General features: G+C 43.0%; 1 protein-coding gene across 4 annotated transcripts in view; it reads right to left on the bottom strand.

The window, feature by feature from the left end:
• Nucleotides 1-15683, bottom strand: part of golm2 (golgi membrane protein 2) — a 75921-nt gene extending 60238 nt beyond the window's left edge. For 2 of the 4 annotated variants that reach the window (XM_067971289.1, XM_067971292.1), the window contains exon 1: nucleotides 14986-15683. In XM_067971289.1, coding sequence (XP_067827390.1) covers nucleotides 14986-15138 — 153 coding nt within the window. In that variant the 5' untranslated portion in view covers nucleotides 15139-15683. The remainder of the gene's footprint in view (nucleotides 1-14985) is intronic. The other 2 variants (XM_067971290.1, XM_067971291.1) reach the window with 2 other exon arrangements.
• Nucleotides 15684-15903: the final 220 nt, after the last annotated feature.

Raw genomic sequence — 15903 nt, 5'->3', positions numbered from 1 at the left:
ACATTTTCCTGCGATAAAAGCACTAGATAAATCCTAGTTGTTGATGAAAAAAGTTCAGAGAGGTAAAATCATAAATTAAGTCTTTATAAATGAATTTACAATTTCACTATACTTAGCTCACCGAGGAACCTTCTTATACGTTTAAGTGAGTTTGCAAATTGTCCCACTGTCACTGAACATTTCTTCGACATTAACCACTCTACCAAACATTTTAATTTGGGCCTTAAACTTTTTAACCCAATTGTGTTTATGACCTAATTTTTTAATTTTTGACCCCACTTATATTTTCTATTTAAATATAGGTAGCAGGAGCACTTACTACACCAGGTGGCTGAGCTACAAGAGAAAGCTCAGGTGGATGAAGTACAGAGACTCTAGTGACTATTTTACCATTTGTGGACTGCAGGAATTAGATAGGTAGAACGCCACAACACAGAAACAGGCCACGTGGCCAATTAAGTCTACGTTAGTGTTTTTGCCCACGTGTACCAAGTCTGATCCCACTCTCCTACTTGCTCCTCATCCTGTTAAATATTCCTCCTTTTCAAGCAACTATCTAATTCTCTTTTAAGTGTATTGTAACTATAGACCCTGCTTCAACAACGATTTGTGGCAGAGAACGCCACATTCTAACCACCCTCTCCATAAAGCTTTTTGAACTTCTCCTTTAATTCTAAACTTTGTGCCCTCATTACTGTCTCGCTGACCAATGGAAACAATTCATCACTATTTAATCTATAATAATTCTTCAATTTTCAAGTCTCCTTTCATAACCGTAACCGCTCATCCCTGATAACTACCTAGTAAATCTATACTGCATTGTTCCATTGCTTTTTACATCCATCCTATAAAAAGTGCCTAAAAGTATATATAGTTCAATTACAGCCTAAAACTTTGTAAACGTTCAATATTACCCTGTTGTCTTTGTATTCTATGCCTCCAAATACAAAACCAAGGGCTCCATTTACCTTTTATACAGCCTTATCTACCTGCACTGGCACCTTTCATAACCTGTGTATCTGTACACCAAGGTACCCGTTTCTCTACTGCATTAAAATCTTACCATTTAATGTGTATACATTTCCTATATTCTTACCTACAAAATTACTTCACATTTATCTACATTAAACAGCATCTGTTGCCTATCTGTATCTTCCTGCAGTCTTTCAGTCATCACAATTCACCATATCCCCCAATTTAGTCATCAGCAAATTTCAATAGAGTTCCCTCAATTCCCAAGTCCAGATCATAATCAAATGGGCCCCACACAGCGCCTTGTGGAACACAACTCAGTTTCCAGTCTGAGAAATTTCCTTTACTCTTTGCTCTCTGACTTTCAAACATCATTACCCATATGGCCAGCCACATTCCCTTTAAGTCCATGTGCCATTATGTTTGCCATTAGTTTCTGCCTTTTGAAAATTCACATGAGCCATATCCACTGCATTTCCTTAATCTATCCTGTTATTTCTTCTAAAAATTCTATAAGGTGGTCAAGCACGATCAGCAGAAAGAACATAAGAATGTTTTCTGATTTAAGTTTCCTTGCTTGATAATGTAAGAGATTCCAAAAACTATTCTTAGCATTTTACTGAGTTGAAATTACAGCATTGCCATAACAGATCGATGTGTTTCTAACATCTTAACATTTTTCATTATATTTAGTCCAATATTACACTGAACAGCAGTGAAGGGATAATTATTTAACTTAATAGAACAGCATTTTGTTTTTTAAAAACATGCAAGACTTCTCAGGCTTTTCAGTATCTCGGCATGAGTAATTCTTTTTTACTTGTACAGCAGAATCTCGACTATCTGCACAACCATTATCTACTAGAATTTCAGTGGTTGGGGCTTAGTTTTGTATAAATCCACTAAAATGAATTTTTTTTAAAAAATCAATTTTCCACAGACATCAACTGCTGAGTCAGGAGGATAAGTCCCAGTTATCTGGACGTCCAATAACCGAAAGAACCTCCCATCTATGCAGTTCTTATATTTAACTTTGTGTCAGTGAACCAATGGGAGTCTGAGTTCTGGGTCAGGGCCCCCCTCACCCTGCTAAGAATATCTAATTTTAAAATGAAAAATAAGAGCCATATCTGCTCATGCTGGGAACTTGATTAGGTAATCTAAATATGCCAAAGGAAGAAAAAATTAGCCAAGGTTCCTGCTCCTGATCTCTACCCAGTGCCCTTGCTGGAATGCGCATCTTGAGTTTAAAATGTTTTGAATGTGAAAAGTACCCCATTATTATACTGACATATTTCTGTTAAGTTTCCAATTTCCATACTCATATATTGAACTGCAAATAATGTGCAGAATTTCAATGAAGGAAAAAGCCCTTTTGGTTTTCTCCCTCTAGATTTGTTTTGAAAAGTCAAATGTTTGAACACTGACTAGAATCCACACTAAATTGCTTTTTATGCACTGCAGCAGTAGCCTATATGGCACATAAGAACACCAATAGGTTCTTAGGAACAAATTATAATGCCAAAGCAAAACTGTAAGATAGCCACTACCAAACGCACAGGAACATCTTTAAAAACAACTTTATCTCTGTCATCCTTACTGTAATCAATTTCCTCTATCGCCACTTTTTTGACTTTGTTGCTATCTTGAATTGTCCTCAATTTCCTTCCCTTAACTACTGCAGACCGCCATCTGCACTGCAATGCTCTCCTGGCCGGCCTCCCATCTTCCACCCTCCATAAACATCAGCTCATCCAAAACTCTGCTGCCCGTATCCTAACTCACATCAAGTCCCGTCCACCCCTGTGCTCGCTGACCTACATTGGCTCCTGGTCCGGCAATGCCAATTTTAAAATTCTCATCCTTGTTTTCAAATCCCTCCATGGCCTCACCCCTCCCTATCTCTGTAACCTCCTCCAGCCCTACAACCTTTCAAAATCTCTGCGCCCCTCCAATTCTGGCCTCTTGCGCATCCCCGATTTTAATTGCTCCACCATTGGCGGTCGTGCCTTCACTGCCAAGGCCCTAAGCTCTGGAATTCCCTCCCTAAACCTCTCCGCCTCTCCTCTTTAATACCCTCCTTAAAACCTAACTTTGTCCAAGCTTTTGGTCTACTGTCCTAATACCTCCTTATGTGCCTCGGTGTCAAATTTTGTTTGATAATCGCTCCTATGAAACGCCTTGGCCTGTTTTACTATGTTAAAGGCACTTATATAAATGCAAGTTGTTGTTGCATTAAATCAGCAATCATCCATCCACTACTGTGAAACAAGTTACTACTCCTCAAACTTCCAAAACATCATTTCATAATTAAGGAAAACTTCACTATGTGCGCTTCACAAAATCAGGCAAGAAACTCCCAATACTTGAAACACACATGAACTTGGCGCAACACAAATGTGACTTAGTTGCTTTTCTATTGCACAGTTGGAGCTTCACCAATGTTGCATCACATGTATTCTTTATTTAGTAACCAAAAATGTTTATAAAAACTATTACTGGATCTTCCAGGGCACTGCACATTATCATGCAGAGGACGTAGTTTTAGAAGGACGTTTTATCATGTAACACACAATGCATTATGCTGTTGCTAAAGCACATTATTCTGCTGCTAAAATGCAGGTGTCCCTTTAGGCTGCAAGATATAACTGTTCTCCACTGTAACCAATTACATGCTAATTTCTCTTAGCAGATGCTCAGGTCAATTAGAAGTCAGATTTCTCTTTAAAAAGTGTGACCTTTCAGGGCAATTAAAAGCTACAGGCATTTTGACTCCTGGATCAATGTGGTATTTTCTATTGCTGGGGAAAACTCCTTGATAGATTGCAAATATTTGACCATAAAAAATTATTTAAGTTTAACACAAAATTTGCATATAGAGAAATGCAACACCCAAGTGTGAGGAACAAAGCCATAACACACAAACTTTTAAATGAAAAAAGTATGACTCACAATGGCACCTGAATTTTTAAAAACTTGAAATTCCCAGAGGTAAAAGATAGATGTATACAACCTTGCATAAGACTAAATACAAGGGATTCTATATATTAACAAGATACCCATCTAAACTTTCTAGTTAGTTTTTTTTAGACCTACTTAAAGATGCCATGCTTCTCATCTCATCTGTACCAAATTTACATGACACTAATTTTGGTGGTGCAACTGATGCAACAGGATCGATATTCCACACAATGAACTTTTTCCTTCTTTATGCTGGGAATGCAATATCTCCCACTTTAGATATCCAGTATCAGCACCAAGCACTCCCAGGTTGTATACAGCACAGAAAGGGGCAGAGCAAAACTACATTCTACTCTGCTCCAATAAGAAACCAGCCTCAGAACAGCACTCCTTACTGCAACACTATGGCATTTTTTCCATTTCCTACACCAACCATCCCTAGGCCCATCTGAATGACATTGCAAATTAGTACTAAATTAGAGGCAATTTTGTGCTGTCGGCCTATGGCCACTAGGAACAGATTAATACTGCCAAAATTCATTCCACATAGGAATCTTACATCCAGGAGACTGAGCAGATTTTCATGCCATTAGTCTAGACTGGATCTGAACCCACAGCAGTTCCCTACATAGTGATTTTTTTTTGAAAAATCAGGTGACTGGGTGATCCATTGAGGTTATACAATGTCTTTGAACTGTGGGGCCTAGTTTTGAATGCAGTCTAGACTGACAGGATAAAAATCTCCCACTAGAGTTCTACATGAAATGTGTTTGCAGAGTCTCATCCAGTATCTAGTGGGCACGGGCCCACACCATAAGACTGCTCAAAATTTGGCACTAAATTGGCAATCTCATTCAGAGAAGCCACCTGATGGCTGGTGTAGGAAGTAGAAAAACATCTCCATGATGCTTTAAGATGTAATCCTTTGATGTTGGGGATGAGACACATTGTTGACACAAAGCAGAGGGAGCTTTGCTCTGTATCTAACCATGACTTAGGAATGCTAACTACCGACACTGGGTCCTGAAATGGAAATTATCCTATTTCCCTGCACTAACATTCCTCACCTTGATGCGCATAAAATTCACGACAACAAAAACCGTGTACACAAAAAGAACAAAACATTTAGCAGTGCAAAAGCATTCCAGGAACTGTAGAACTAAAACAAAAATCTTTGCCATCACCAAAGAGGTCGCTTGGTACAATATCAATTTTTCCTCCTTGTTTTTGAAGGCTTCAGATTCGAAACAGATGTTGTCCAATGACAGATTTTGAGATATCTTGTGTGAAGATCATTTGATCATTCATGAAAGTTTAACTCCTGCTTCAGAATCAGCAGAAAACACTGAGGTACAACACCTGTCAAAATGTAGACAACCATAACAGGTGATTTTAACGCAGCGGAAAACCACGGTTTGCCAGTTTCTCATCTTATAGATAAGTATTTCTTTCAGACAACAGGATGATGTAAAACATCCAAGCGAAGAAAAATGCTGTTTGACTCGATAGATTTGGATGAAGGGTTTTCAACTACAGAAGTGGGGAACTTACCCCTCGGAGAGCAAAAACATAGGGGATCCTCAAGGAAGCATTGTATTTTGTATGCACACCGTATACCTTGTAAACAGCTTAATCTGACAGTAAAGAACCTTTCTAATCACATAAAGTCGACATCTGCTTTAGAGGTGCAGGCCGTGGCAGTGAGGGGAGGGGGGTGGGGAGGTGATATGAAGCCAGTAACTGAGCCGGAGGTCAACAAGCACAAGTTGATCCTCAGAACTGTTTGCTTCTGTAATATAGGACAATGGAGCTGCACTCCTCAGGAAGTCTTAGTTTAATAAGACTAATTAATTAATTAATCCCCAACCAGAAATAGTGGAAGAAGCAGAATGCCCAATAGCTTTTAAAAGGGATGGGGATAAATATTTGGCAAAGTAGTATTTTAAAGGTATGGGGCAAGAGCAGAGGAATGGGATTATGTGGAGAGCTCTTTCAAAGAGTCAGCACAGGCAAGATGAGCTGAATGGCCACCTTCTGTGCTGCAAAATTAAATTCTAATAACAATTAGAAATTAAAACAAACAGAACCCCTCAGGCCTAATCCACAGAATTTTCATCTTGTGCGGATATTCCAAAAGTAGGGGCCATAAATATAAGATTGTCATTAATAAATCCAACTAAGAATTCAAGAGAAACTTCTTTACCTAGAGAGTGGTCAGAACATGGACCCCTCTATTACATGGAGTAGTTGAGGCGAATAGCATAGATGCCTTTAAGGGAAAGCTAGATAAGTACATGAGGGAAAAAGGATATGCTGATAGGGTGAAATGAAGTAGGGTGGCAGAAGGTTCATGTGGAACATAAACACAGCAGCATAGACCAGTTGGCTAAATAGAATTTACAGCACAGAAATAGGCTATGTAATTCTATGTAAAGGTCCTCCAGCATCATACCAGAACATGATGATGATTAGGATGCTATGCCTAGGCCTCTGATAATGTTGCTCAGTAACCAGTTGGTATGAAGTATAACAGAGTGGTCCAGTGTGGCTTGCCCTCCAATTGTTCAGGAGGGCTTAGACAAATTAGTAGAATGGGCAGGCTGATGGCATATGCAGAGGGGGAACGGGTCTATACACTCAATGGTAAAATGCTGAAGGGTGTGGGGGAAGAGAGAAACCTAGGGGTACAAATGCACAAGTTCCTTAAAAATGCAAGTGCAGTTGGATAAAGCCATAAAATAGGCTAACCCCACATGGGTTTTACAAACAGGGGCATAGAATACAGAAGAAAACATGTACAATACAAGTTAGAGTTTGGGGCACCCCATAATAGAAGATATTGAAGCCATGAAGCATGTATAATGTACATTCGCCAGAATTATACCAGGGAGAATCTATAGTTATGAAAAGAGACTCAACACGCTGGGACAATTTTCATTGGAGCAGAGAATAAGAGGAGATTTAATAGAGATTTTAAAAATCATGAAAATGGTAAAGTTCATTTCTACTGATTATGAAGTCAGTGATGGGAGGTCACCAATTTAAAATTATCACTAAGAACGAGTGGAGTGTTGTTAAAATATAGAATGCTTTTCCACATAAGAGTAGTTGAATTAGAGAACCATTGCATCACTTAAGGTAAATGATAAATATTTGGAGCAGAGGAAGATACAAGGCTATGAGGAACAGGGCAATGGGGTTATTTTTTGGATTGCTCTAGCAAACAGCCAGCACAGACACAATGGGCTGAATGGCCTCCTTCTGTTCTATAACTTACAAATGAGTGAACGCTTCAAATTTATGATGCAGCTCATGCTACCAACATTTGTTCCTTTCAAAACTTCATTATACATTCTGGAAGGGCAAGATACAGAACAATACTTGTTCTGAATTTTCATAAGAACCTACTCCAAAATATCAATACCCTCTTAGAATCAGAAAAACTTGAGCTCAAAGGGAGGCCTCTCCCAGTGCTGCTCTTGTCACAGTTGGTATCAGACCAAATCAGAGTCACTAGTCCTCTCTTCATTTCCTCCCTGTGGTTTAGTACTTGGCCTCTATATGGCAGACATAGTGACAACATACAGCTTCAGTGTGAAGAATGAACACTTGCACTAGCTCCTGGAGTAAGAGCCCTGGCAGCAGGTCTGCAGCCCATCCTCTTGGCAGGAAAGGTTCACTAAACTGGGACATCATGAAAAGGAAGAAAAATGTTTTTTTTTGCAGTTCTATTACACTAAGTTGAGTGTCCCACTCCAGTCAGTGTGAACGTGAGCCTGCGCGGCCACAAGTCCAGCAACTGTCTAAAACAGGTTTGTCGTGGGCTCAGACCTAACAGTTAGCTGCTGAAACAGGATCATCAGTAAATGTTTTAATCCTTGAATAATACACCCTGCATAATATTGTGATATAGAATATAAGTAGTGCTATATTGCTATTTTGTACATTTAGAATCAAAGTTTTAAAATCAAATCTGCAATCCTTTTAAAGATATTGATCATTAAAGTTATCAGTTTTGACAAGAAGAAAGTTAATCAGTGTGGGGGGGGGGGGGGGGGAAGGGGGTAACATTGTTTTGAAGATACATAATTTCTCCTAGTTTAGTTACAGCCAAAAATGTGGGTGATAACCTGTCCCTAAACCTCTGCTAATGCCCCTCGGAGCATGTTGAATGGAAGCATAACAAAAGCAGACTAGGGCTGACTCTTAGTTTTTCCTCTCCCAAGGTATTCGACCTCTGTTGATGCCTCTCCACAGTACTCTCTCAGAAATCAAGCTTGTGCTCCCTACGCTACTATGTGCAGCATTTTCTTTCACCAATACTCAAAGCCACCACCTCTGCTCTTCAACAGAAAGGTTTTACTGACCAGATCAAAATCCAACTATACTTAAAAAGTCACGGAGTGGATTAAGGAGGGGGGCAAAAAACACAGCTACAGTTCCCATTATCGATTGGCATGCACGAGGACAGGATCAAGCTAGATATTTTGCCATCCCCGTGGACAAACAGCCTGATGAGACTGTCTGGCCTCAAATATGAACACTGATCACTTGGGCAAGGTACTGGAGAGCATTCAGCACTCCTGGAACAATACCCCAAAAACAAATGAAAATGCTCGAGGGCAGATAGAAAGAGTAGAAAATTTACAGAAGGGAAAAACTAGGAGTAAAACAGTTGATCAAAAATCACCAACATCAGATCCCAAAGAAGATGGAGATGTCAGAAGTTATATATTATTTAAATGTTTGAGAAATTAGTTTTATTACATCAGAAATCCTTAATTCATTTTAAATATCATTTGAGGGATAAAGGTAGAATCGACATTCATTTTTATTAAAATCAGATTTCTTTAGAAGTGCACTTTCTTCATGCCCCACCTGTATTTAAATTGCTAAACAATAATTCCAGTAGAGCAGGGTGTCCTTGGCTTATCAATGCAATAAAACCTTGCTGAAAGTCCACCCACAAATGTAATGTCAACTTTTATAAGCAACCATCCTGTGCTACCACAATAGGCTTAATTAGAATACACCTCCCCAGTTACCCCAACACCACACATTATCCAGAGAGTGCTTCCAGGCCTTTACTAATGCCACTACCTAACTATGTGCTAAGTGTGTGAATAAAGATTAGGGTTGATTTTCCCTCTGTCCTTGTGAGCAAGTACCACTTGGCAACCCTTCCTCAACAGTGGAACCCAACATGTGAGAAACATGGTAGACGGCAACTTATTGTGCCACAAAGCCACTATAATAAACCCTAATTGTCGTGCATTATACACAAGCCAGACTTGAACAGCTGATGCAATATTACACAATGCAGGATGTGAAATGCAGAGTTTTTTGCATTTATTTTATAACTATCACAATTAACTTTTTGCAAAGTCATTGCAAGCACCAGCTTTTTTTTTATTCATTCATGGGATGTGGGCGTCGCCAGCGACGCCGGCATTTATTGCCCATCCCTAATTGCCCTTGAGAAGGTGGTGGTGAGCCGCCTTCTTGAGCCGCTGCAGTCCATGTGGTGACTGTTCTCCCACAGTGCTGTTCGGGAGTTCCAGGATTTTGACCCAGCAACGACGAAGGAAGCTGTGTTAATTTAAAAAGTTAATGGTTTATCGCAAAAACTAAAATATAAATAGAACTTTTATTTTTACGGTAGTACAGTAATAGAAAATAATTCAATTTGTGGAATCAAGAAGGACATAAACCACTTGGCCTTTGGGCTTGTGAGCTACATTTCCGACAATTGGTGAATTAGTTTTCATATTGCAGCAATCCCTGGTCTACCCCAAAATAATATTTTCTTCACTTCTCTATTCCTGATTCTGTTGCAGCAAGCACTGGACCCAATGGGCATGTACCTTGCTCCCATACCATTTGCAGTGCTCTAAGAACTGATTACAAGGTAGTACAGTAGTGTGGTCTCCGATGACTGCTCTGCAGTCACATGACCATTCTGTTCCGATGGGCATCACCACCTTCTCACACTTGTGTCTCATTTCAAATGCCAACCATGGAGACCCTATCAGCCGTGCTATAAATTTTATTCAACCAAATATGGGCCTATGTCTCTAGCACCATCTTTAGCCCCCGCCTCAAGCTTCATACCCTCGCTGCCAATTCCATACCCCACCCCAGTCACTCTCTGGTGGAACCAGACCGTTCGCCACCTCAGCATTATATCTGACCCCAAGCTGAGTTTCCAACCCCACAGCATATAGATTGCCTCTGGCTCAGCCCGTCTGCTGCTGAAACCCTCATCCTTGCCTTTGTCATCTCCAGGCTTAACTAATCCACTGTTCTCCTGGCCAGCCTCCCATCCTCCATAAACTTCAGCTCATCCAAAACTCTGATGCTCATATTCTATCCCACACTAGGCCCTGCTCACCCATAACCGCTGTGCTTATTGACCTCACTGGCGCCTGGTTCCTTTACGCCACAAATTTAAAATTCTCATCCTCGTGCTTAAGTACCTTTATAGCACATGCCTCCCTGACTAACATTCTCCGGCCCTACTAGAACTCTGTTCCTCCCACTCTGGCCTCTTGCGCATCCCACATTACCTTCGCCCCATCCCAACCGTGCCTTTAGTCATCTAAGTCCGATGCTCTGGAATTCTGGCCCTAAATCTCTCCAACTCCATCTCCTTCTTTAAGGCTTTCCTTAAAACCCACCTTATTGACCAAGCTTTCAGTCACCCCACCTAATATCTCCTGCTTTGGCTCGGTATCCAGAATTCCAGAGGCTCACCACCCTCAGTGAAGAAATTTCTTCTCATCTCAGTCCTAAATGTCTTACCCCATATCCTGAGACTGTGACCCCCCCTCATTCTGGACCTCCCCAGCCAGGGGAAACATCCTCCCTGCATCCAGTCTGTCTAGCCCTGTCAGAATTTTATATGTTTCAATAAGATCACCTCTCATTCTTCTAAACTCGAGTGAATACAGGCCAAGTCGACCCAATCTCTCCTCATACGACAGTCCTGCCATCCCAGGAATCAGTCTGGTGAACCTTCGCTGCACTCCCTCTATGGCAAGTATATTCTTTCTTAGGTAAGGAGACAAAAACTGCACACAATACTCCAGGTGTGGTCTCACCAAGGCCCTGTATAACTGCAGTAAGACATCCTTGCTCCTATACTCAAATCCTCTTGCAATGAAAGGCAACATACCATTTGCTTTCCTAACTGCTTGCTGCACCTGCATATTTGCTTTCAGTGACTGGTGTAAAAGGACACCCAGGTCCCTTTGGACATCAACATTCCCCAATCAATCAGCATTTAAATAATACTCTGCCTTTCTGTTTTTCCTTCTGAAGTGGATAACTTCATTTATCCACATTATACTGCATGAAAACTCATCTGCAGTTGTGTCAGTATATGTGACAAAATCTATGGGATGTTTTCACAAAACTAATTCACCAGTGATGCTGGATATTTCATAATGAATTATTTTCCCACATTTTGCTACTCCCAAGATACAAGAGCAATTTATTTTCAACACTTTGCATAGTACAAAACAAGGAAGGGACATATTTGGGGCATGCCTGATGGTCCCAAAGGTCTCAGTCCTGTATATTCTTATGTACAGTAATCCTTATATGGGCCTGCTGCCTTCAATGTACATAACAGCAGTTGTTAGGTAACCACATGTTCATTTTGCACAAGCAGTTGCATCAGGAACCACACCTTTCTACCAATGAAAAATAAAAACCTCGATGAATCGACCTGTCCCATCTGCATCTTGAACTTCTGATGCATATCCCAAGACAGTCTATTCCAATCCCCACTATGTGACTATTATTGTAAACCTTACCTAAGCATAGATGTATCTGCACCAGGTAGATTGGCAAGGATGAGGTCAAGCAGGTCATGTTGGTTGTCTCACCATCTGCCAGTCTGGCAGCTATGTCCTTCAGGACTCGACCAGCTCAGTCAGTAGTGGTGTTACTGAGCCACTCTTGGTGATGGACATTGAAGTCCTCCACCCAGAGTACATTCTGTGCCCTTGCTACCGAAGGCTTCCTCCATAGGATTCATCAGCTGAGGGAGGGCGGTAGGTGATAATCAGCAAGAGGTTTCCTTGCCCATGTTTGATCTGATGCCATGAGACTTCATGGGGTCCAGAGTCAATGCTGAGGACTCCCTAGGCCACTCCCTCCTGACTGTATACCACTGTACGGCCAACTCTAGTGGGTCTATCATGCCAGTGGGGCAGGAGATACCCAGGGGTGGTGATGAAGGAGTCTGGGACATTGGCTGAAAGGTATGATTCTGAGTATGGCTATGTCAGGCTGTTGCTTGACTAGTCTGTGACAGCTCACCCAATTTTGGCGTTTATTGCTAGGGGGATAGAATATAAAAATGGGGAGGTATTGCTGCAGTTATATAGGGTATTGGTGAGACCGCACCTGGAATACTGCATACAGTTTTGGTGTCCATACTTAAGAAAAGACATACTTGCTCTCGAGGCAGTACAAAGAAGGTTCACTCGGTTAATCCCGGGGATGAGGGGGCGGACATATGAGGAGGTGTTGAGTAGATTGGGACTCTACTCATTGGAGTTCAGAAGAATGAGAGGCGATCTTATTGAAACATATAAGATTGTGAAGGGGCTTGATCGGGTGGATGCGGTGAGGATGTTCCCAAGGATGGGTGAAACTAGAACTAGGGGGCATAATCTTAGAATAAGGGGCTGCTCCTTCAAAACTGAGATGAGGGGAAACTTCTTCACTCAGAGGGTGGTAGGTCTGTGGAATTTGCTGCCCCAGGAAGCTGTGGAAGCTACATCATTGAATAAATTCAAAGCAGAAATAGACAGTTTCCTAGAAGTAAAGGGAATTAGAGGTTACAGGGAGCAGGCAGGAAATTGGACATGAATTTAGATTTGAGGTTAGGATCAGATCAGCCATGATCTTATGAAATGGCGGAGCAGGCTCGAAGGGCCGATTGGCCTACTCCTGCTCCTGCTCCTATTTCTTATGTTCTTATTAGTGAGAAGGACCTTGCAGGGTCAACTGGGCTTGGATTGCCTCTGCTGCGTCCGGTGCCTAGTGGTCTGATGCTGGGTGGTCCGTCCAGTTTTATTCTTGTATCTTTTTGTAGCGGGATTGTACAACTGAGTGGCTTGCTAGGCCATTTCAGACGGCAGTTAAAAATCAACCACATTGCTGTGGGTCTGGAGTCACATAGGCCAGACCGGGTAAGGACAGCAGGTTTCCTTCCCTAAAAGGACATTAGTGAACCAGATGGGTTTTTACGACAATCCAGTAGTTTCATGGTCACCATTAATGATACTAGCTTTTTATTCCAGGTTTTATTTAATTAACTGAATTTAAATTCCCCAGCTGCCGTGGCAGGAATTGAACTCATGCCTCTGGATTATTAGTCCAGGCCTCTGGATTACTAGACCAGTAACATAACCACTATGCTACCATGCCAGTGTACCACACCACACATTCCTTGGAGACAAAATCCCGTCTTCACACTGAGGACACCATCCTTCGTGTTGTGTGGCACTACCACCATGCTAAATGGGATAGATTCAAAACAGATCTAGCAGCTCAAAACTGGGCATCCATGAGGCACTGTGGGCCATCAGCAGCATAATTGTAATCAACCACAATCTGTAACCTCATGGCCCGGCATACCCCTCACTCTACCATGACCATCAAGTCAGGGGATCAATCTTGGTTCAATGAGGAGTGTGGAAGAGCATGCCAGGAGCAACACCAGGTAGACCTAAAAATGAGGTGCCAACTTGGTGAAGCTACAACACAGGACTATGTGCATGCCAAACAACGGAAGCAGCATGCTATAGACAGAGCTAAGCGATCCCACAACCGACGGATCAGATCAAAGCTCTGCAGTCCTGCCACATCCAGTCGCGAATGGTGGTGGACAATTAAACAACAACCGGGAGGATGAGGCTCCGTGAACATTCCCATCTTCAGCCAGAAGTGCCGAGTGGATGATCCATCTCAGCCTCCTCCAGATATCTCCACCATCACAGAAGCCAGCCTTCAGCCAACTGGATTCACTCCACGTGATATCAAGAAACAGCTGAGGACAATGGATACAGCAAAGGCTATGGGCCCCGACAACATCCCAGCTGTAGTGCTGAAGACCTGTGCTTCAGAACTAGCCGTGCCTTTAACCAAGCTGTTCTAGTACAGCTATAACACTGGCATCTACCCAACAAAGTGGAAAATTGTCCAGGTATGTCCTGTCCACAAAATTAGGACAAATCCAATCTGGCCAATTACCACCTCCTCAGTCTACTCTCCATCAGAAAAGTGATGGAAGGTGTCGTCAACAGTGCTATCAAGCAGCACTTACTCACCAATAACCTGCTCACCGATGCTCAGTTTGGGTTCCGCCAGGACCACTCGACTCCAGACCTTATTACAGCCTTGGTCCAAACATGGACAAAAAAGCTGAATTCCAGTGGTGAGGTGAGAGTGAATGCCCTTGACATCAAGGCAGCATTTGACAGAGCGTGGTATCAAGGAGCCCTGGTAAAATTGAAGTCAATCGGAATCAGGGGGGGGGGGGGGGGGGGCAAACTCTCCATTGGCTGGAGTCATACCTAGCACAAAGGAAGATGGTAGTAGTCGTTGGAGGCCAATCATCTCAGCCCCAGGACATTGCTGCAGGAGTCCCTCAGGGCAGTGTCCTAGGCTGCTTCATCAATGACCTTCCCGCCATCATAAGGTCAGAAATGGGGATGTTCGCTGATGACTGCACAGTGTTCAGTTCCATTCGCAACCCCTCAGATAATGAAGCAGTCCGAGCCCGCATGCAGCAAGACCTGGACAACATCCAGACTTGGGCTCATAAGTGGCAAGTAACATTCGCGCCAGACGAGTGCCAGGCAACGACCATCTCCAACAAGAGAGAGTCTTAACCACCATTCCCCCCCCACCCAATCCCACCCCAGGGGACAGACGACCCCCCCCCCCCCCCCCGCGGTGTACATTGGGAGGGGGTCACGCCAGCCCCTCCCCCCCCCCCCCAGGTGTAGATGGGGGACAGGTTTGCAGCAACCCTACCTGGACCTGGATCTCCAGCACCTCCAGCTGCAGTTTGCTGTTCCTTGTCGACATGACCCAGTAGTTGAAGCCCAGGATGGCCATCACCACCAGGAGCCCGATCGGCAGGAAGGAAGGCATCCGGCCTCCGCGGCGGCTATTGCCGAACATCATCACCGCGTAACGATGGGAGGGAAGTAGGGAGGGCGAGGGGGGGAATAATAATAAAAAATCTCGGACCTCACAACAAACGAGAGAGAAAAAAAATAAATAAAATTATCTTTTTAAAACCAATCCCCCCGCCCCCCCCCTCTCCCCGGCCGCCGCCTGCCCACCTTTAACCGCGGCACATCTGGAGCCTCGCGGCCGGGCCTACTGCCGATTTACGATGGGAAAACCAGGCGCTCGATTACCTCATCCCTCCCCCTCTCAAAGGAAAGAAAAAAGAACTGAACCATCAGAGGAGAGGGAAGCCGCGGCCGGTGCCGGTGCCCAGCCGCCCGCTCATGGCGCTCGAAACGCCGCTTCTCGAACAATCTCCTCAGCCTCGCTAAAAAAAATTTAAAAAAAAATTTTTTTTCTTCCTGCTCCCGACCGATTAACGTTTATCGATTGAGATTTGCCCTTAATATTAATTATAGGTTCTTTAAAAAATATATTTTTTGATTATTATGCCCGCCCACCCCTCTACTGCTCAACGATCCATCCGGTGCCCGAGCCTCTCTGTTGTGTTCACCCGCCCACGCCCACCGCCGCTTATAAATAGTGCGCAACCTAACCTGCTGAGGGCGAGCATTGTGACGTTGGCGGGAGGGGGCGGTGTTTGGAGCGCCACTTTGACCAATCAGTTCCCGACTCGGTTAAAGGCCCGCTTTTTATTGGCTCCTCGCCCTCTGATTGACGTCAAAAGAGGGCGGGCAGCCTGCAGCATCAAGTTAG

Source organism: Heptranchias perlo, chromosome 34 (assembly GCF_035084215.1).
Source record: "Heptranchias perlo isolate sHepPer1 chromosome 34, sHepPer1.hap1, whole genome shotgun sequence".
Lineage (NCBI taxonomy): Eukaryota > Metazoa > Chordata > Chondrichthyes > Hexanchiformes > Hexanchidae > Heptranchias > Heptranchias perlo.
This window is presented reverse-complemented; position numbering and strand designations above follow the sequence as displayed.